This window comes from Epinephelus moara, chromosome 13 (assembly GCF_006386435.1).
Source record: "Epinephelus moara isolate mb chromosome 13, YSFRI_EMoa_1.0, whole genome shotgun sequence".
NCBI classification, from domain to species: Eukaryota; Metazoa; Chordata; class Actinopteri; order Perciformes; family Serranidae; genus Epinephelus; species Epinephelus moara.
In genome coordinates, this window is record NC_065518.1 from 4,873,119 (window position 1) to 4,895,761 (window position 22,643).

Below are 22,643 nucleotides of genomic sequence, written 5' to 3' on the forward strand. Positions count from 1 at the left end.
GAATCGAGGTAGTAATAGTAGGAGCAGTTTTCTTACACGTTGGGGTACTGTGTAGCCAGAGCTGGTATGGTGATCTTGTAGAGAAAGAGCTGTCTCTGGTCAGGACCGATGGCAGAGTGGAGCTGATAGACGGGCTGACCCCAGTTATTCTTCTGACACAGCTCATCTAGAACCTGACATACGGACAGACAGATATGTTGAGTATGAATGTTTATAATGGAGCAAGACATTCAGTTGGTATTCAGTCTCTCAGGTTCACACTTTAAACTTGGGGTGCTTTCACACCTGCCGCTAAGTGCGGTTCGTTCAGGCAGGTGTGAACACAGCAATCACACTCAGGTGCAAATCAAAACAACCAGACTGAAACCACGTCTGAACGAACTCTGGTGCAGTTGGTTTGTGGTGAGAAGGTGTTCCGACCTGGATGTGAACCAACTGCAGTCACATGACACATTGTTTGGGTTAAACATGAGCATGTTACAGTCCTGGAGGATTATTAATGTGCACCTCCTCCTGTACTGCCTTAATATGCACATTCAGCACATCCAATGCATCAAAACATTGTTTTCTAGTTGGAGCCGCGCCTCGTTTTCAAACTGTATGGTTTGACTAAAATGAACAATGACAGCAATATAGACCACGATGAGCAGCGCTAAAATCAACCTGCGTAGTTGTCCCTCCATTGTGACATTAGAAAGTGTCACATTTATCTTGCAAGTGTACTCTTCTTCAACGTTTGCTTTACTTCCTGGATTTTTCCCACATGGAAATTCTGACCAATCAAGAGCAGCTTTCTCACACAAGGCATTTGATCTGGTCCTCTTGTAAATGCTGCTGTGAGAACACGAACCAACTCTAGGCAATTATACAACTTTGGAACAACATGAGTCCCTGATTCAGACCAAAGGAGACGACTCTAGGGCTGACAGCAGCCTGAGATGATTCCGGGGTTTGTTTTTTTTACATCTTGGATCTCAGTTTTCAAGCAAATTGCTGAAAAGATTTCTTACAGGTCAAGAAAGATAAATCTTCCTAGCATGATCGTCTAATTGTTGAGGTTTCTTGAGTCTGCCTCACTACTTTTTAATGATATCACCACGTTTCCATCATCCTGCACTAATCTGCTTGTAGGGAGGGTCCCAACTGGTCAAATACCCAGATACATTAACTCTGCAGCCAGTGAACCCCTCAAGTCCTACATTCACCATCTCTCCTAGACCATCTTTTCAGCCTCCTTCTGACTCTACAGCTTTTTGCAAAGAAAAAGACACCTGACCTCTACAAACAGGAGCAAAGTCAGAGACACAGTTCAGCACCTTCACGTGAACCCTCCAGAATGGGGAGACACTTCATCAAAGTTAAAGGAACAAATGCGAAATATTATATCTGCCAGAGGAAAGACACAAAGAACACCAAGTCCCTTTCTTACATACTGATCTAAGTAATGACTTATTCTTGATAACGACCTCAGCCTGCTGCTGCTGCTACACCATATTCTGTGACCTGCAGCAAAGAAACAACCATTTCACTCTCAGCTAACGTTCAGCTAACGTTCAAGTTAGACACACATCTGAAACACACTGTAACACATGGTTAATGTTGTGAAACAGTTGTGTTTTTGTTTCGGCAATAAAACTTAGTTAGGTTTGTTTGTTAGTTAACGTTATGTGAGTGACATCAGTGCGTGATGACCATACATATATTGCGTGACTTTTGGTTTCACACAGACATGAACACTGGTCTCCTGCGTAAAGTCCAGTTTGGTTTGACCTGTCTCAACAGGTTCTCATCCCAACTAGTAAAATACTGTCACCTTTCAGTGGACTTTCTCATCTAAGTATGATGTGCTAGGTACCCTCCTGGGATGGAGTGTCGGTTGACGCTTGTTACATGCATTGTGTCTTTCCAAAATACACAAACGCACAAAATAAGTGTTCACAGATAATGTACAGTTTCTGTACGTTTAATGCATACAGTCTCTTTCAAAATACACTTACATAGGTAAAACATCCATAAACCATCTATTTTCAAGATATTCCAGACGTCCCTCTCCCCAGCAGCGCTTTACAGCTTCTCCTGGGGGACCCCGAGGTGTTCCCAGGCCTAACAAGATATGTAATCCCTCCAGTGTGTTCTGGGTCTGCCCCGGGGTCTCCTACCAGTTGAACGTGCCCAGAACACATCTAACGGCAGGTGCCCAGGAGGATCTTGATCAGATGCCCAGACCACCTCAACTGACCCCTTTCAACACGAAGGAGCAGCAGCTCTACTCCGAGCTCCCTCTGGATGTCCGAGCTCCTCATCCTATCTCTAAGGCTGAGCCCAGCCACCCTTCAGAGTAGACTAATTTTGGAGCTGATAGTAGTGCCCAGAAGATACCTTGGGGGACACCGGGCTTATGTGTTCTCACAGAAACCATGTCGTGTGGATGGACAAACTGTCAAGACCCTTTCAGTGTCCTTGTTTCTGTCCTGGGGTCTCATTTACAAACATTGTGTACACAAAAAACTTGGTCTGAAAGAGGCGCGCACCACTTCCCACGGAAAAGTTGTGATGTATAAAAACAGACTTGATGGGAAAAACTTTGACCCATGCTTACGAACATTTTAGAGATGGGAAGTACAAAGTTATCATTGATGGAATTGGTGGAGAAAATGACCAAAATAAAATCAATGTTTTGTCCACTTGGTATAATCTTAAAAAGTTGTCGTGGTTCTCAGGTGTGTTCTGTTACCTGTGTAGCAGGTTTGATGGTGGCGGCCTTCAGGCTCATGGCAGCAGGGTTCATGGGGGTCAGCTCCATTCCTGGTAGCAGGTCGTACAGCTTCTCCTCTGCCTGCTTGTCCGCCTTCAGGCCATAAGAGGCTCCGCCAGCAGCGGCGCCAGCTCCACCCACGGCTCCAACCCCGGCGGCGTAGGCCAGGTATCCCCGCCCGCCCAGCCCCCGCACCCCGGCAGCCCCTACAGGTACAGTCATGTAAATTTCTACAGGAGACCGAAAAGGCAGTGAAATCAATCAAATCACCGGAAATCAACCGGGAAGAAGAATCACACAGTTAGACAATTATTCAGTCAGAGTGAATAGGTAACAGTGGTAGCCATGGTAACGGTACTCCACCTTACATCTTCCCAGTGTTAGCACTACAGCGGTAGTCATGGTAACAGTCCACCTGTCTCCTTTAATTCACTGAGGATTATTTCTCTGGATGATTCATTTTCCACCTTCACACCATTCTTATTCTGATTTCATTAAAGATAAAGTTTCACTTTTGATTCAGTGAATCAGCAACAATAGTCAAGCATTGAAATAATTGGCCTTGGATCATAAAGACTAGTCACCTGACCCCATGTAAAGAGTGGGCCCTTGATTAATTCAGACAGAAGCAGATCAATCAGTTCACCAACAGAAATCTATTTGATCATGTAGAAATATTCACGCTGTCCTATGAAAACCCTCTAACTTCAACTGTGTAGCTGTTCTTTTGACTTAAACTGGAATTTTAATATCAAACACGATGTGCAAGGTGAGCTCAGACTCGCACAGAAGCAAAAGGTTAGGTTTTATTTATCTTTTTTTTTACATTAGATCAGAAGACCATCTGTGGGTTATTTTAGAAGAAGGGGGTCATGAAACGCTAACATGAGACACCGCTCAGTCACCAGAAGAACATGATGGCATTGTTTCTGCAAACCAAATCTTGAGCAGTGGACTGCAGCTTGGCAGCCATCTTGCCTTGGTGTCAAACAACAAAATGGATTGATTTTTAACAAGTCATTGCTGTTTTTCTAACGGATTCTTCAGCCCCCAGACATGAATGTTTTCTAGCAGCTTTTTAGCCCCCAGACGTGGGTGTTTTTGGTGACCTGTTAGTGTTTTACCAGCGGCCATAGTGACATTAAAAGCATTTGTTTTTTACCCAGGCATTGCTGCATTTCCTGTCAGGACTGTGCCCCTCAAAACTGAGTATTTAAAGGGATAGTGCACCCAAAAATGAAAATTCAGCCATTATCTACTCACCCATATGCTGAGGGAGGCTCAGGTGAAGTTTTAGAGTCTTCACATCCCTCTCTGTGTACCGCAGTCACTTGTGCGCAAGCGCAAGACCAGCGAAAGCACGTAAACACACATGTACGCAGTGCCCATGTCTCACAGTCTCGCGCAAACGCACACACGTGAGCGCGGTGCACAGAGAGGCAGTTGGAGCTACAGGCTACAATGAGGCTAAAAACAGAGTTCAGATGACATTTTTCCAAACAACTTTTTATGTCGGGGCTTCAGGACACTTGGATCACTACGGACGAGCAGTATGGAGATATTTTGTGGTTTCAATTATGTGTTTTTGGACGTTTGAATCTGGGGCGCCGTCAGCCTCCATTAGGTGGAGTTGTGTTGCTACCCCCTCTCCCCTTGGATCTCCACAAGTGTTGTGAGGACTCTAAAACTTCACCTGAGCCTCCCTCGGCATATGGGTGAGTAGATAATGGCTGCATTTTCATTTTTTGGGTGCACTACCCCTTTAAAGCCAAAACATGAGATTTTCCTAACAATAACCAAGTGTCTTTTGGGTCCAAACCTAACCACACATTAACCACAGTATTGTTGACATGTAAAGTTTTTGACATATCCACTACAAACGTCTTGTATCTGTGGTTTGCATAAACGTACAATGCCCACATGTATTCTGGAGATTAGGTTGTGACACTCGTTGCCTAACTGGCTTTTTAAACGTGGGTGATTTTGGGTGCTGTTCTGAAACCATCGAAGCATTAATTCTACTCTGTTTGTGAATGTGAGCTCACCTCGTGACGTTAATATTAACACACAGCCACTGGACACAGTTCACAATCATTTTCTACTGTTTAAGNCTGGCTTTTTAAACGTGGGTGATTTTGGGTGCTGTTCTGAAACCATCGAAGCATTAATTCTACTGTTTGTGAATGTGAGCTCACCTCGTGACGTTAATATTAACACACAGCCACTGGACACAGTTCTCAATCATTTTCTACTGTTTAAGATTGGATGTAAGCAAAGCGCGTCCATCCTCACCTCTCACAGACGGCGTCCTGATCAGACCTCGACCTCCAACGTGAGCTTTAGCCGCCGGGAAGCGGAACTGACCTGGTATAGCAGCGTAGGCCTGGGGGGCATAAAACACAGGTGGGCCGAGGTACGCCGCTGAGGGGTCATACACCTGGAGGAGGAAGAAGAGGAATAAGAGGAGGTAAGAAACTTTTTATAATTATTAAAAAAAAAAATCTTTAATATGAATCATTTCTAAGAGGTAAATATTAATAATTTGGAGCATGAGTCAGATAAATGTCGACATCTAGTGATGTCATTAGGTCAGAGTTTTTGATTATTCACTGCAATATCTCAACATTTACTTGATGGATCGAGTCCTACCGTCTCTGGTGATCCTCTGACTTTGTCTGTAGTGCTACCATGAACTTTACATTTGTAGTTGTGAGTGAAATAATTCAATGAGTATTGCATGGATTGTGATGAAATGTGGTTCAGATATTTGTTCCAAACATTGAACCAATCAGGACTTCAACTGGAAGTCGGTGGATAAAACAGGAAATGGAACAAACCCAGAAATATGCCTCAGAAGTTCAACAGGTTTGAGCTTGTTTGCCTTTTGAGTTCTCATTCATGTGTTTTGTTGTTAGTGTTTGTTTCTTTTTGAGGTTTTATCCCTTAAATTAATGAATAAATGAATAGTTTTTGTGGGCTCCTCTGAGCTTCAGTTACTATCCTCTGCTTCTTCATAGTCTAGTGATTTATATTGTCCACTAGATGGAGCTGTTTACCACAGTGACATCATCTCCTCATCCAACTGAACATCATACCAACTATAAACAGATATGTCATTGTGGATGTTACACCTTCAGCCTGCAGCAGCTCAGCTCAATGACATTTTAAATATGTAATTAAAATTAACAACAAATAAAAGCTGCATTACAACCTGATAAACACAGAGAACAAGTTCAACTGATAAAAGAGGAACAATAAATCAAAAGTATCAGTCAGATCGGAGCCCATATACACCACCTAAATTATTTGGTCTTGTATGCACCCTAAAACTTTGACCTTAAAACATTCACAGAGTAAAGAATCGTCGCCTTCCTGTTCGTCACTTTGATCATCAAACATTATGGTTACAGGGAGCCCGGTCTCACTCCGAAGTCATTGAAATCTGGCACTTGAGCAGTGACTTGCAGCGTCAGAAACCAAAGAAAAAAGGCGTCCTTTAATGTCGGCATGATACGCAGCCGGTCAGGGGGAAACGTGGTGTGACAAGGACGAAAGTTAAGGCGGCAAAAGTCTGACTGGGGCCGGCGGGAGTGGTGGGGGATGGGTCCAACAAACACCGCCTTTGTTCACGTCCAGTAAGATTGTAAAGCCAAACCCTGATCTTTTTTCCTAAACCTAATCATGTGTTTTTGTTGTTGGAGGAAAAAAAAAGTCAATTCTTGGTGTTGTACCTTCGTAGTGCTTTTATTTTGAAAGAGACTGTATGCAAACTGTACATTTCTTGTGAAAACAGAAGTGTATTTTGAAAACAGACAATGCGTGTAGCAGTCTGAATTTGACACGGCGTCCCAGAACGTCAACAACCAACACACCCAGGGTACCTTGGACGTCATATGTGGACGTGAAAAGTCTATGACCAAACGTGGACATGTGATGAGGTCATAGTGAGGATGTGCTGTTCCAGGACCACTCTAAATGATTCCTTTAAATCTCAGTTGATGTTTCCTCCACCTGAACAAACGTTGCGGTGATACTTTGATATTTTGTTTTCAGGGTCGTACCTGTCCCAGAGTGTAGGCAGCATAGTCGGTCTGCAGCAGAGATCCTCCCCGTCCTCCGGTCCCTCTGGTGTAACGGACGTAACTGTCCTTGTCCACCGGCTTGGCCAGAGTCACCTCGATAGGAGAGCCGTCCACCACCTGGAGGGACGAGGACATAAAGACTCTTTAAGTATGTGTTTGTACATGTCATCAGTGGTGGAGGAAGTATTCAGATTATAATATTAAGTACTAATATTGTGAAAATACTCCACTACAAGTAAAATCTCTGCAGCATGTGACCTCTTGCTGACCTTTCCGTTGAGGGCTTTCATGGCGTTAATGGCGTCTTCTCTCTGACTGAAATGGACAAAAGCGTAGTCTCTGATCTTCTTCACTCGCTCCACTGCACCTGTTCAGAAGGGTAGCCCTTCATTGCCAATTTCTAACACAGCATCCCTCATCAGCGCATTCACAGTTCACATGCACAGTCCTAGAGCCTGTTTATTTCTTTATTGTAGTAACCACACAGACAATATCAACAGAAGAGTTTGTTCACAAATAAATGAGTGGCATCTCAATGAGAGTGTGTGTGAATTGGATTCATTAACCCATCAACATCATTCCTGTTCTTACCGGACAACCTGTGGAGAGTGCAGATACCTTCCTGAAATCAGTGCCTTCTGATTTATTCATCTATCATCAATAGGTTTCAAGTTTGGTATTCAGTAAGCCAACACCTATTTTATAGGACCTGTAACAACAAATGTCTGCTGAGAGTCTTGCAAATCTTTTTCCTTCCTGCAGTACATGTATTTTATGGAAATGGATGTAGTGTGTATTAGCCAAAACAATATTACCATAAAGAATACAGAGCTAATCATTCACAAAAACTTTTCAGTTTTGTTACAAACAAGATTCACATGTTATCCAGTTTAAATCCTCATCATCTTAAATGCCTAAAAAGAAACAAGAATTAATCTAATAATTAAAATAAAATAATTTATATTCCATCCACAGACAAATCAGCGTAACACCTATAAAACCATTCTGCCACATCCTGCTGATGTTGTGAAAGTTTATTGAGTTGAAACCATCTAGCAAATCCCATAATTTCCCATAAAAAGATTTACAAACTGATGAACAATAGAAATAATAAGGGCCCTAAAATGGATCCCTGTGGTACACCACATGTTGCGTTAAATGTGTTTGAAGCCCCCAAATTTACTATCACATATAACTCTCGCAATACCTTTAAGTTTCTTTACTTTACATCCCAAAGTCATAGAATAGATTAGATCTTTATTGACCACCATGGGTGGAAATTTGTCCTCAGCTCACCAAACACAGAAGACAATTAGTAAAAAGCAGACAAACAGTCAGTTAAACGAACACACAAAGTCATTACAAAACACTTAAACACATTAGATCAGCTCATTGTCTGTCTGTGGTTTAAAACTGTCATGTTATCAAGTTAAGGATATTGATTGAACTCGGGACGAAGGACTTCTTAAAAACATTTTTGGTTGCCAGAGGGACTCTGTAGCGCCTCCCAGAGCTCAAGAGCTCAAACTGGCTAAAGAGAGGATGGGAGCTATCTGCCAAGATACTCCTCACTTTCTCCCTCGCCTTCCTGTAAAGAGTTGGGTCAGGGGCTTTCTTGTCTCGCCAACTATTTTACTTCCCATTGTCACAATCCTAGAAAGTTTTTTCTTGAAGTACAGTTAAGATGACCGTACCAGGCAACGAGATAAAAAGTTAAAACACTCTGAACCATAGTTTGATACACTAATTCTAAGATTAGACACTGAGTTTCATCAGATCTCTTTAATACAAAGTAACATTATCTATGGTATCATTCCTGTTGCATTCAAGGACACTCCGACATCTGAGCATTGAGAGTTGACTGCTGGATTGTGTTGTGTTTTAATACCTGGTCTGAGGCTGTTAAACTCCTTCTCAATGGTCTCCTCGGTGGTCTGCAGCATCAGGTTCCTGACGTACAATATTTTGACGGTTGCCATGGTATCTTCGTCCACCTCCACCTCAGGCTCCGCCCAGTCCACCGCGATGGCGTGACCCCATAGCTGGATACGGCCTGAGAGAGATGACAGGTAGGTTTCATTTTAATGTCTTGAATTGTCTTTACTTGATGTTGCCTTCAAGTTACACTTGAAATAAAAATAAACAGGAAGTGATTACACACAAATTAGCCACAGCTCACTCTGATAAAACATTAGTTCACTAAGTCTATTAATCTACTAACTAACTATATATAATGATAGACTGATTGTTAGATAAACCAGGAAAAGACAACATATTATGATTTCCAAAATCTAGGCCAGTATCTACTCTCACATCATGATATCAATATAATATCCATATATTTCCCACCCTTAGTGTTACGCAAATCACCTTCCTGTACAGAACCCATAAAACTGTTTCTCTATCTTATCGCTTAAGCTTTGAGGAGAGGCAGTTCTTCTTTATCAGACACTGATTTGTCCATAAAATGTTTCCTAACCCACAAAGTCAAAACACACAATGACTTTGCTTCAGGCAACAATCACACTGGAACCAGCAGGAATCACAGAGGTTTAAACAGGTTTATTTCTAATAGCTGTGATCACTCCCATCAGAAAGGGTTTATCTCTTCATCCCACCCATCAGAACTCTCCTCCCATTGGACACTGACCCAGTGACATAGGCTGTGATTGGATGGTGATAACACACTCAGTCAGACTTTGGCATTTTTTATTGTATTGTGTTTACTTTTACGAGGTGTTTGACACTTAAAGAGGTAACGTTGGTACTTTTGCAGCTTTGAAATGACTTGTCAGCAAAATCATTACAACTGTATGTGTTTAAAGCACCACAGGAAACAGAGTTTACTGCAATAATCATAGAAATTTGAAAGTTGCTGCAGAAGGGTATACAAGGATGTAATTGAGAATTGGAAGTTTTAAAAACTCTTCCTGTTGACACATTTAAAGATGGTCCAATATTTGAGATTTATTTGAAATCATTTTGTTATGACATTAAGTCCAGCCTGAGATATGTCAACAACTTTTGGATGTGGTTCATCATTCATGTTCTCCTCAGGATGAATTCGAATTCTCTGACTTTTCTTCTAGTGCCACCATCAGGTCAACATTTTAATGGTCTTATACTTTGGTTCATGACCAATTACCTGGAGAACTAATAACATTCCCCAAACCAATCACCAGAAAAAAATGTCGGCATTGTACATTTCTGCAAACCAGGGATACATTTCCTTAGTATGTTATTATTTAGCGGATATGTTAAAATGTTTCAGCACAAAACCCACTTCGTTATGGTGAGGAAAAAATCATGTTTCGTCTTGGGACTTGGGAGGCACAACCCCCGCTGGAAAAGCAGTGATATCTTAATAAAAACATGAGGTTTTTGTGGCATTATATTCCCCACTGGGAAAACAAAAAAACACCCATGCTTGGTCGCTAAAAAAACGCTGGAAATACAACATTGAGTCAATAAAAAACACCTGGTTTGGCTGTTTGTTGGTCTCATACAGCAGTCTGCAGTGGTCTGGAGCTGGGCAGGTGTCTTGTTTAGGTGTCACGCCACCCATCATCCCGTCAACTTCCAGATGACAAAGTCAGCTCATATACTACGTCACTTTAGAAACGTTGATATGATACACGTTTCCATCAGCTTCAGCTGTACTTTGCTTTCACTGATAATTAGCTCATCTTACCGTACTAACACAGTGAACATTATACCTGCTAAAAGTTGTATTCTAGCACTGTCATTGTGAGTATGTTAGCATTATTTATTTATTTAACCTTTATTTAATCAGGAAGTCCCAAGCAAACACAAAACAAGCACATGGCTCTATCACAACATTCTTTAAATTGCCCTTAAATTCATCAGTGGACATCAGTGTTTCTAATTTTAGCTCTTTTTGAAGATTGTTCCATGTCCATGGTGCAGCGTAGGAAATTGCAGTTTTCCCCAGATCTGTTAAATCCCCGGGTTCATTTAAACCACTTGGAGAAGTGTAGCTGGTAGGAGCGTAGCTGGAAACTACCCGAGCTGACTCACAGAAAGGTGCAAAGGTCGGCTGGAAGTTTGCCCAATATTGCTTTACAGATAAAAATATACCAGTGCTGTTGCCTGCGAATGGTCAATGATGTCCAACCCACCAAATCATAAAGAATACAGTGATGAGTCAGGGACTTTGTATTTGTAATGAAATGTAGAGAGGCATGGTATACTGAATCAAGGCATAGTAAAATGGAGGAGGTTGCATGCATGTACAATATGTCACCGTAATTAATCTCGGACAAGATTTATTTCTAAAATAAAAGCCAATCTTCACTTTAAGCTTCCAAACAAGAGCAGCAATATGTACATTAAATGAAAGCTTGTCATCTCTCCATATACCCAGGTACTTGTATGAGGAAACACTTTCAATAGATTTACCGTCAGAAGTGAAAAGTCATCAAGCAGCTGTGAGCGAGCATTTGAGAAGATCATGAACTTTGTTTTCTGAGCATTTAAAATCAAGTTTAAAGTCAGCAGAGCAGTTTGTAATGACTGAAATTTAGTCTGAAGCTCTTGCATTGAATGCATTATGGAGGATGCTTTTGTGTAAATGATGGTGTCATCTGCATATAAATGTATTTTGGTTTGAATGTCTTCACCCAAATCATTTATAAATGTAGAAAACAAAATAGACCCCGAGATGGAGCCCTGGGGGACACCTTTGGTTATCTCAAGAAATTCCAATTCATGGCATTCTGCATAAACACACTGATAACGATCTGTAAAATAATTCTGGAACCAGTGTACAGCCTTAGAACAGAAACCAGCATGCCTTAGCTTGTTCAGAAGTTGTCTGTGGTCCATACTTGTAATTAGCATTTAGCTCAAAGCATCGCTGTGCTTGGTACAGCCTCACAGAGAGAGACTCTCAATCTGGTTAACACAAGAAATTCTCAATTTTGCATCATCCTTTTCAGAACAGCCATGTGACGTTATTGTTTGTGTTCTGTGTTTGGTTTCTAACAGTTAAACCTGTCATCTGCTAAAAAGCTTTGCACTGAGTATCAGTTGTCAGGGCATCTTTGAATGCACCAACAACAAGAGTTTTTCCAAACAGGCCCTGCACCCAGCTGTGTTAATAAATTAACAAAATTTGACCCGCAAAACATAAAGCTGAATATTCAGTGTTTGATTTCTACCTGGCAGCAGTTTGCGACGGGCCATGGCGGCCGCTCGGTGGCTCTCATATTCCACAAAGGCGAAACCTCGGTTCTTGGATTTGTCGGCGGCGCTCGGGTACACAATGACGTCCACAACCCCGTCAGTGACCTTCTTCATCTCAGACAGGATCTCCTCACGCTTCTTAGTTTTTGGAATCCCGCCCACAAACAGACGGCAGTTGTCAACGCTGGCACAAACTCCGAGGAGGCGGCCATTTCTGCAGGATGGAGGGGGAGCGTGTGGTCAGACAACAGGTTGTAAGAACGAGGTCTTTTCTAGCATATGTCAGAACACTCAGATGTTCGGAGGGGTTGTTGCTATGTGGTTATGGGATTGTTCTGGGTGGCTGTAAATGTATCAGCTGGCTACTAGACTTAATGTAGTGTTCAGTGAAAATGCAAACAAGCCTTGAGTGTTTGTTGTATCCAGTGGTGGTGGTGGTGGTGTTGTTGTTGTTGTTGTTGTTGTTGTTTAAAAAGAAACCAACCCTGACCTGATCTCGTAGTTGTTGAGCTGCTTCATGGCTGCTTTGGCCTCCTGTTTTGTACTGAAGGTGACGAAGGCGTAACCTCTGTTATTCCCATTAAAGTCCATCATCATCCTCACCTCGTAGATCTTACCGAACTGGAGACAGAAAGTACGAAATGCAAAAAGACGTAAGACCAACACACTTACTTGTGGGAGCAAGATATTGTACTGTAGAAACAATCATCACCTTCTCACATAGTGGAACCAGTTCGTCTTCAAACAGATCTCTCGGTAGTTTCCCCACAAAGATCTCACTGCCTCTCTCTGGCGGCGGACCGTCCCAGCTGGGCGGTGGGCCGCCGTACCGCCGCTGGCCATTCTCCTGAAATACAAACCCTCAAAATTAAAATAAATATAGCACAAAAACACACAGTAATGATTGTTTAAATATACACTAAAGTCAGTTTCCTCTACCGTCTGAGAATCAAGAGTCAAGGACAGTATAACAGAAACTAAACAACGTCTGCAAACAAAAATATACTTCGGTTTAAGGGTATTCAACTTGTAACATATGCAACACACAAACATACAGTATGTTGTTGTAAAAGACAGACGTCTTGTGTCGGATGCTCATGGAGAACAGGAAACAACAGGATCATCGACAGGAAGGCGATCCAGGCACTCAGAAAATATAGAAAAACGAGGAAGGAAGTATTAAAGAGCCTTTATTTTAGAGACTAAATCATTTAAAGAGCCAACACGTTTCGACCACTGCAGGTCTTCGTCAGGGCTTTAAAAACATACAACTCAGGTATGGCCCCACCTATATAGTGTCAGGAACCAATCAGAGGCCATCACATGACCCATATAGTGGCATGACAGGTGAAACAAAAACTAAAAAAGTAATGAAAAATGAGATGAGATGCACGGAAAAAAATAATTTTAAATATATCCTAAAATCTTCCCTTTCAGTTTTGGTGTTCTGTTTCTAAAGTCATGTGGTGCGGTATATTTCAGAAGACCAGTGTGTAGTTAAATGCTCCTCTCTGTCTGTCCAGATGTGAACTGCCATCAGTTCTTTACCTGCTGCAGTTGGTATCCTGTGCGCTGCATGAGCGCCCGCAGCGCCGCCTCCTTCTGTGTCCCCGCCAGTCCGTCCCCGCTTGCTTTCTGATTGGATTCCATTGGGTGTGATTGACAGCGATATGTAAATCAGGGAAATTAGGGGTGCTCACTGGGAAAAGACAACAACAAACAAAAAGTCATTTAAATTTACTGCAAAGTTGTAAATCAGAGTTTCTCGACCTTTGGTCCCTGATATGCAGAAAAGTTTTATGCAAAGTTACGTTCTGATTCAGCCTGAAACAGAAACAGAGTGGTGTGAATACAGAGGACACAGGAAGTCAGCTGACCCTCCATCTAGTGAAGACATTTATACGTCCATCAGTTCAGAACAATAAATGTCCAACTGTAACAGATTGTCCCAAAGTGTTTGGATCATATTCCTGCTCTCCGGAGAATAAACTCTCTGAGGAAGATGGCAGCTTTCACACTGTTAGTGCTGTTAATGTATTTTAAATACCAGTGTCCCCACTTTGTAAAAATGTCCTCACTTCACAGCAATTTCCCCACTTTGTAAAAATGTCCTCGCTTCACAGCAATGTCCCCACTTTGTAAAAATGTCCCCACTTTGTAAAACTGGTTTTTGAATATCACTACACTGACCTTTACAAGAGGGTGGTTGCAGGACTGAAAGAGGGAGGCTGCGTTTGCACTGTCCAACAAGAAAACTTTTTTAAAATCATATTTTGATGCAAAGAAGCAGAGCAGCATGATCATCTCCAGCCCTTCAACTTTTCCATATTTTAAAGTGATATACTGTTACAACATGTCAGGGCATGTTGATCAGGGTGTGCACCACTGCATGTATATTACTTTTCATTGCCCATGTAAAAAGCTCAGTAGGAATAACGTGTTATTTTGGACTAAGGGCAAAAACCTGTTATAAACTTTGTGCCTGTAAATGTAGTCATTGACGTCCCTACTTTACAATAATGTCTCCACTTTATAAAATGTCCTCACTTTGCTAAATCGTCCTGACATGATCTCTGGGCTCTTGATAACAGAGCGATGGTGGCCTTAAGTTCAGAGAGGCAGACCTCTGATTGGTCGTCAGTTCAGCCTTTGAGTTAGGCCCTTAACCCTTCAGTGACCAACAGATCAGACTGGTTATACTGGGCATCTTCCAGTCTTAAATGGTTATAATTGAGTGTCTGGTTGTTCTTGATTGATCTCAGTTTTCTTCACAGTCACATAAAGATGAAGTAAAAACAACATTTCCCTGAGTGGTGTCCACACTGTGCTGTGTGTCCTCTTGCTCTGAACAACAGATACGAGTCGTGTTTTGAAGTGAGCAGCAGAGAGGTCAAGGTCTGTTCAGTAATCATTGACAGAGACTGTGGACAGACTGCAGCCTGACTGTCCGTCTCACTGTCGGACTGAGTGGAAACATACAAGGCTAATCACACACGCATTTCTGTATTCTCAAATATGTGTCATCAAGACCCTCAGTGACACGAAAGTTCCTGTCTCATGGAGCTATCCTCGACTTAATAAAACCTTCAAAACAAGATTCAACTCTGAAGTGAGGACTGGACCACATGTCCTCACATTCCCAAAAATATCCTAACTTACAACACACCTTACAGCAGTGCACCCACTTTGTAAAAATGTCTTCACCTTTAAAAATGTCCTCAATTTGTAAAAATGTTCTCACTTTCTAAAAACGTCCCCAATTTGTAAAATGTCCTCAATTTCTCAAAATGTCCTCACTTTCTAAAAACGTCCTCAATTTATAAAATGTCCTCAATTTGTAAAAATGTCCTCACTTCTAAAAACGTCCCCAATTTGTAAAATGTCCTCAATTTCTCAAAATGTCCTCACTTTCTAAAAACGTCCTCAATTTGTAAAATGTCCTCAATTTGTAAAACTGTCCTCACTTCTAAAAATGTCCTCAATTTGTAAAAACGTCCTCAATTTGTAAAATGTCCTCAATTTGTAAAAATGTCCTCACTTCTAAAAACGTCCTCAATTTGTAAAAATGTCCTCACTTTCCAAAAGAATGTCCTCAATTTCTAAAAAATGTCCTCACTTCTAAAAATGTTCTAATTTGTAAAAATGTCCTCACTTCTAAAAATGTTCTAATTTGTAAAAATGTCCTCACTTCTAAAAACGTCCTCAATTTGTAAAAACATCCTCAATTTGTAAAAATGTCCTCACTTTCTCAAAATGTTATAACTTTGATGTAAACTTTGTAAACAATTTTACATTTTTCCCGTAGTTTTAAATTTGTCCTGTCTTTGTAAATTGATTTTAAAAACATCCTCAATTTGTCAAAATGTCTCCACTTTGTAAAATTGTCCTTACTTACAAAAAAATTGTCCTCAATTTCTAAGTGTCATCACTTTACAAAATGTTCCCATCTTTGGAAATGTGTCCTCACAATTTTCCAGAAAATCTCCTAAATTTGTAAAATAAATAAATAAATCCTCAGTTTCTAAAAATGTCCTTTTTAGAAAATGTCTTCACTTTGTATAAATATTGTCAATTTGTAAATACATCCTCAATGTCCAACAAACATCCCCATTTTCTTAAGATCCTCACTTTAAAAAGATCCTCATTTTACATTTTTTTTGTTAGTTTTAAAATTGTCCTCCCTTTGTTAATTGCTCAATTTATGAAAATGTCCCCACTTTGTAAAACTGTCCTCACTGCATGGGTAATTATCAGTGAAGGTGTCTTTAAAGGTGTCTATAAACTTTATATGAAGCCTAGAAGGTGGGTAAGTTATTGAAGATTTGTCCTAATTTAATATGTTTCATATCATGTGGTTTTATTCCTGAGCAGGGAAACAGCTGATCAGCAGTTTGGAGAATATCAGAGATCTGAAACAAATCTCATGTTCAGACACATCAGTGAGACACACACACAGACCGTCCTGCTGCCACAAATACTCACTAGAGCACTAAACAGCTAAGTGGCTACTTAAAGCTAACCCTTTGAACCTTAAAGAGAGGTTGATATAATCAGTGTAATGATAAACAGGCTGCTGCTGCATCTTCACTGCATACATTAGCATGGGGATCACACACACACACACACACACACACTTTCTTTCTGTTTAATTTCAAAGAGAAACTCGACAGTGAAAATGAGAGAGGAGCTCTTCACATCAGAGAGGGAAGGACAGGCGAGACACAAAAGAAAACACAGACAGAGAGAGGGGTCAAAGGTCATGAGATGATGATGATGGTGATGATGATAACAAAGCAAACACACCCCCTCTCAGTAACACAGTAAAACACACAAGTCTTAAAAGCTGAATATACATAAAGTAAAATTACTAATTGTGCAGAACGGCTCTGTCATTATTAAATATTACATTATTTAGTTTTTATCACTATTTAATGCACATGAGCGCAAATGTGGAGCCAGTTTTAGATACTTTATATACTACTGGGTAAATCAGTGGATCACACGGCATCATAACAGTGTTTTTTGTTATGTAAAAGAGGCTGTAGTGGTGTAGCAGTACAAAGTAGCAGGGATTACTAGAATTAAGTATAAGTGTCACAATTGTACTCGAGTAGATGTAACTTTCCACCATGAAAAATGATTCAGCAGAATTGTAGAATATTTTGTGCAGCTATAAAAAAACAGAATTCCTGCCAGCAGTTTAACAGGTTAGAAAAAGTGATTGAAGTGTTTAAATTAAAACATTAAAGCTGATGTCAGAGTTTGGCTGCTGATGAAGGAGAGACAGTTTACAGGTGAACAGGTTTAGGTGACCTGAGACTCTGCTGCACCAATCAATACTGCTGATAGAGGGGCGTGTAACACACACACACACGCGCACACACACACACACACACACACACACACACACACACATCCACTATTCATTAAACAATACATTTTTCTCCCAAAAATAGAAAAAAAATACTCACTTTGAGTTCAGAGTGACTCGTGCAGTTATTGATTTATTTAATGTGACCATGGAACAGAGACACAGGAAACTATGGAAGCTCAGTTGTGCCAAAACATGTTATGTTCATAAGACGTAGAATTAAATGCTCAAACAAACTGACATTAAACTTCCTGTCAGACAGGGGTCATGTGACACATTTATTTTGTGTCTGGTGAACTCAAAACTTTTATGTTTCTGTATTGTACTGAACGTAAAGTTTTGAGTGGAAGCTGTTTCCAAAAATGTTTAAGTTGACTGAGTGAACAGGGGTTTACAATGTAGAGAGCACAGACCTTCACCAAGGCCACGAGTCCAGTCTTTGATTTGCAAATCTGCGAGCGCAACCGCTGTATATGTTTGGACATACGTAAGTTACGCTGTCTTTTGTTTTTTCTTTTGGTCACACTGACCCTGACACAAATTTTGAGTTTTATTCACAGCTTGAAAAACGGGATTTTTTTTTTTTTAGCTTTTTAAAGATGTCAGTGTTGTTTTTGTACTCTAAATATTAAGCAAAATGCGTCACATTACATCATGACTGTCAAGAGCTATGAGTTTGATAACGAGATACATGACAGAGACTATAACGCCCCTCTGAACTCTGGGGGCTGTCCTGAGTGAAAAACACCCAGAAAAGCAAAGAGATACTTTTATTTTTTCCCAGAAAATTCACTGAATAATTGAATTGTGGAGAATCTAACATAGTTAACAATGACCAGCTCATTCACACTGATAAAAGTTTAAAGTTCATTTAACGTTATATTTTGGCGTGTGATGCTCGGCCGTTGAGAACGACATGAGCTCACTGGTGGCGACCTCGTGGGTTTTAAGAGGTTTCATTATCCTGAAGGCAAAGACTTTGGCTCAGTAGTATGTAGTAGTATGTGTCGTAGTGAAGCTGCTGGATGTTGGACACAGTTGTCCAGTCCATTCTGTAAGGGAGTTAGTGAGTCGGTCGCAGGTAGACTGACTCAGTCTGAACACCTGGTCCAGTGTGGCTTCACGAGGCTGGCTGTTAGCGTTAGCATCAGAGGCTGTGCTAGCTCAGACCTCATGGTTTGTTGCTAAATGCTTTGTGTTGAGGTGATGTTTCAGACTGAAGTTCTCTGATGGTACGAAAATTCATTCCTGCAGAACCTGCAGAGAACGGTGCTCCTATCAACACTTCCATCTGGGCGTTTCTTTTAAATGTAAATGTTCCGTTCACGGGGCTGAGCAGCGTCGTCTCGTCTGCCTCCATCATGCAATGACACACCGGGTCAGTGGGCGCCACTGAATGTGATTAATCAGCGTTAATTTGTTTAAACCGTTATTTTTTCTGTGATTATTTGAAATTAACATGTTATTTTGACAGCCGTAAACGTGACACTAGCTGACAGACAAGAGGAGAGAGAGCAGCTCGATGCAACCTGTCCTACTGATGTCAGAAATTTTCTGTTTAACCTTTGTCATGTTGAAGTTTGTTTTACCGTCAGTCATGTAATAACTTGTGAATTTTATGTATGCATCATGCCAGTGCTGCACAAATTAATTAATAGCGACCCAGCTCGCTAACATTAGCTGGCATTATTAGCCCTGCTGTACAGTAACTGAAGCACTAAAGTTCAGTTGCTGATTTATTTTTATCTCTTCAAGGGCCGACGACGACACATTAAACACATTAAATAAACCTTTATTTTAATCAGACAAACCCCACTGTCCCGGCCCGTCCTTACTGTCAAAAGTGCATGTTTGACCAAAACATAAATAGATAAATAAAAATCTGTCTGGTGCCGCAAAACATATTTGAGTCTTATAATGTTAGCTTAACATTAGCTAGCTGTTTAGGGCCTGTTTATACAGTTCCATATATTTCTGAAAACGGGTATTTACCTCTGTGTTAGCACCTATCATTTACATGTAAGCGGCGTTTTTATTGACAAAAACAGAGATTTTCAAAAAACGGCTTCCAAGGTGAACATTTTTAAAATATCCATTTCTGTGGAGACACGTAAGCAGGATAGATGGAGATTTTGGAAAACGATGACGTTGCAACCCAGTTCGCACATGCCCATTAGGCGCCCGGGAACCACAACAACAATGGCAGATATATGCTGGGTTGTTTATGTTTTGTTGGCACTTTTGGGACTACTTACGAGCTTACAAATGAACTTAGCACTGCTGCATCAACATCACCGCTACATCGGCGCACAAAGACGTCTGCTGTGCCCAATATTAGTAAGTGTATAACAGCTAACTATTCTACATAAGGTTAAAATGTTTATCATTGTTTTTATCACTAGCACCAAGAGGAAAACAAATCACTGTGCATGCACAGAACGTTCGTCTATGGTGTTTGACATATGGCGTATCGCCACCTACTGGCCTGGCTAATTGCAGCAAAAAGCTGCCATTTTTGCATTTTCATGTAAACAGGGATATCGTTTTCACAACTGATCATGTAAACCCGGAATTTTTTTTATATGGGATAAATAAAAATCCGTTTTTTATTTGTATCCGTGTAAACAAGGCCTTCGATTGCACATACAGATAGAAATGTTTAAACTTTTGTCACTTTTGCTGCACATCGTTAGCTCAGTTAGATTCTCCACAACTCAGTCGTTCAGTTCATTTTACTGAAACCGTGAGCACCAGAGAATAAGATTAAGATTTACCGGCAAGACAGGAAAGTAATGGTGACTCTCTTCCTCTGAGACGTCATTAAGTCTGAATATGTGTCTGTTCCTCGATCACCCTGTGAATTCATATTCCTTTAGTCCGTAAGAATCCACTGATGAGAAGAATGAAAAGTGTTTTTCATAAAAATTAATCCAAGTTGTGAATATTGTTTTAACAGGATACAGTTGTGTTGGGTCGGTAAATCTGGTGTGGTAATCCTTGAGTGTTGTAAAGAGTGTCATAACTCTCTCTGATGTCCTGTCTGTCAGAACTAGATTAAATGAATGATTTGTAGGTGATATGTTATTCAAGTCGTCATAAGTAATTCAATTCATACTGGTTTAAATAAACAAATTGATCAAGTTTTCCATCTTTGCTGAGCAGAAAAAAAGGAATTAAAGGCCTGTTTCATAAAGACGCACTAACTTTAGTGACCTGATCAAATAATAGCCTGGGCTACTAACTGAAGTTTAACAATGAGTACTTCTCTTAATGCTCCCTGAGTACTCTTTTAATGTGGTAAATAAAAAATAAAAAAATATATATATATACTATATATTAAAATGTAAAAATATATTAGATTTATATCATCTATAATAATATTTTTATATTTATATAAACACAATATATAAAAAATATTTAAAAAAAACATGTATTCATGATTATATATTTATTTTTTAAAAATGTTATTGAGGTAAATAAGTGATTAAACAACCTTCATTCTTTTTTATAGTTTCATTTTAAAAAAAACAAACTCAGAAAACATGTAAATATTAAAAAAAATAAACATTTTTTTGGTATTTCTGTTAGTAGTTTATTTACCACAGCAAGCTAACGTTCTGAAAACATGTAATTATTTTCATAAGGTGGCGGTACGACAAAGTATGTGAATACTTCTTCCACCAGTGTTAATATTATATATAAGATGTTTCTATTCAGTGTTTGGAACGTTACTTTTGAAATGTAATAGTTTATTACATTCGTAACAAGTAATCTATGAGTAATGTAACTATTTTATTTAGCCTACTTCATCAAAGTGATGTAACTGATTAAATTTGATTACCTCTTGAGCTGGGCAATAAAGCTGAAACATGTCCAGAAATATGCCAAAAGAAAGCAACAGAATGAATTTTTATTCTACATATTTTACTGACAATAATATGTTGAGATGTAACCGCCTTTGTAATCACCAATACTTTAATTAGGAACTGTAATTTAATTACATGTTTGTCTCAGTATCTCAGCAGACTGTTTGTATCGAGACTTTCACTCACTGTCCTCTGTCTCCATCAGAACACATGTTAATGCTGCTCGGCCTGTTTGCTCAGTTAGCCACGTTAGCTTCTCTGATGGCTACTGATCATCAGACACCAGCGAAGAAGACGACACTCACTTCACACGCTCTCTCTGTCTCTCTGTTTGTGACTTTAAAATGATAAAATATGAAAACTTTATTTCTTATAGTGGAAAACAGAAAAACTCACCTGAGCAATTTCAGAGATCACCTCCCTCCGATCAGAGCTGTGTCATTCTGAGGGCCGAGTGTGTGTCACTGTGTGTGTGTTCACGTGTCATCATGGACCTCACCGTGTGTGTGTGTGTGTGTGTGATCACATCATATCAAACTCCAAAGGTTCACTGTCTTGGTGTTAGCTTTACGAGCCGGCCAACGTTAATGTTTAACCTGCTGCTATCTGTAGAGACACACACACACACACACACACTAACACATGCAAATACACATATGTAGCACACACACACAACCAGCAGGACTGTGTGTGTGTTTCAGGAGGCCTTTGACCGACAGTCACTATCTGGATCAGAGTGCTCTGCAAAGGTCTCTTCACCTGCTAACACAAACACGCACACACACACACACACACACACACACACACACACACACACACACACACGGAGAACATGGCAGCTGTTACACTCTCAAATTTACCATTTTCTTCTGTCAGCGTGCGACTTGTTAAATAAAGTTTCAATAAAACGTTCAGAGCTCCACCAACTCATCTGTTCTGTCACAACTGGGTCAAAGTGTCTCTGGTCACTTCACTCATCACATCACAGCAAGTCAGCTTCCGAGCACATGTCCCAGCATGCTTTGCATTTGTCCGCCAGAAAGTTGAGTTTGTCCTAATTTGGAGAAATTCAGTTTTTGTTCAGAGCTCTGTCGCTCACTGTGGCTGTGATTGTGGCTGTTGATGCTCTCACTCATTCACAAACACTGTGTACATGAGGCACCTGGTGGCTCAGTGGATGGAGCAGGTGCCCCATGTAAGTAAGTAAGTAAGTAAATTTATTTATATAGCACTTCTCACAGAGAGGACTCACAAAGTGCTTCACAAGTTAAAGTTAGATTCCAGCGTACGCACATTTTACGCACAAATTCAGTTTAATTCAGTTTATTTATTTGCACAAACGTAAAGAAAAGACAGGAAAAAAT

General features: G+C 40.3%; 1 protein-coding gene across 4 annotated transcripts in view; it reads right to left on the minus strand.

The window, feature by feature from the left end:
• a1cf (apobec1 complementation factor) overlaps positions 1-21,827 on the minus strand; it is a 32,964-nt gene extending 11,137 nt beyond the window's left edge. For 2 of the 4 annotated variants that reach the window (XM_050059381.1, XM_050059385.1), the window contains exons 1-11: positions 21,676-21,827; positions 13,591-13,741; positions 12,755-12,889; positions 12,533-12,663; positions 12,018-12,256; positions 8,726-8,890; positions 7,107-7,204; positions 6,817-6,954; positions 5,048-5,192; positions 2,735-2,985; positions 37-173 (exon numbers count right to left, since the gene is read on the minus strand). In XM_050059381.1, coding sequence (XP_049915338.1) covers positions 37-173; positions 2,735-2,985; positions 5,048-5,192; positions 6,817-6,954; positions 7,107-7,204; positions 8,726-8,890; positions 12,018-12,256; positions 12,533-12,663; positions 12,755-12,889; positions 13,591-13,692 — 1,541 coding nt within the window. In that variant the 5' untranslated portion in view covers positions 13,693-13,741; positions 21,676-21,827. Of the gene's footprint in view, positions 1-36; positions 174-2,734; positions 2,986-5,047; positions 5,193-6,816; positions 6,955-7,106; positions 7,205-8,725; positions 8,891-12,017; positions 12,257-12,532; positions 12,664-12,754; positions 12,890-13,097; positions 13,547-13,590; positions 13,742-21,675 lie in introns of those variants that run through there. The other 2 variants (XM_050059382.1, XM_050059383.1) reach the window with 2 other exon arrangements.
• Between the last annotated feature and the right edge of the window lie 816 nt (positions 21,828-22,643).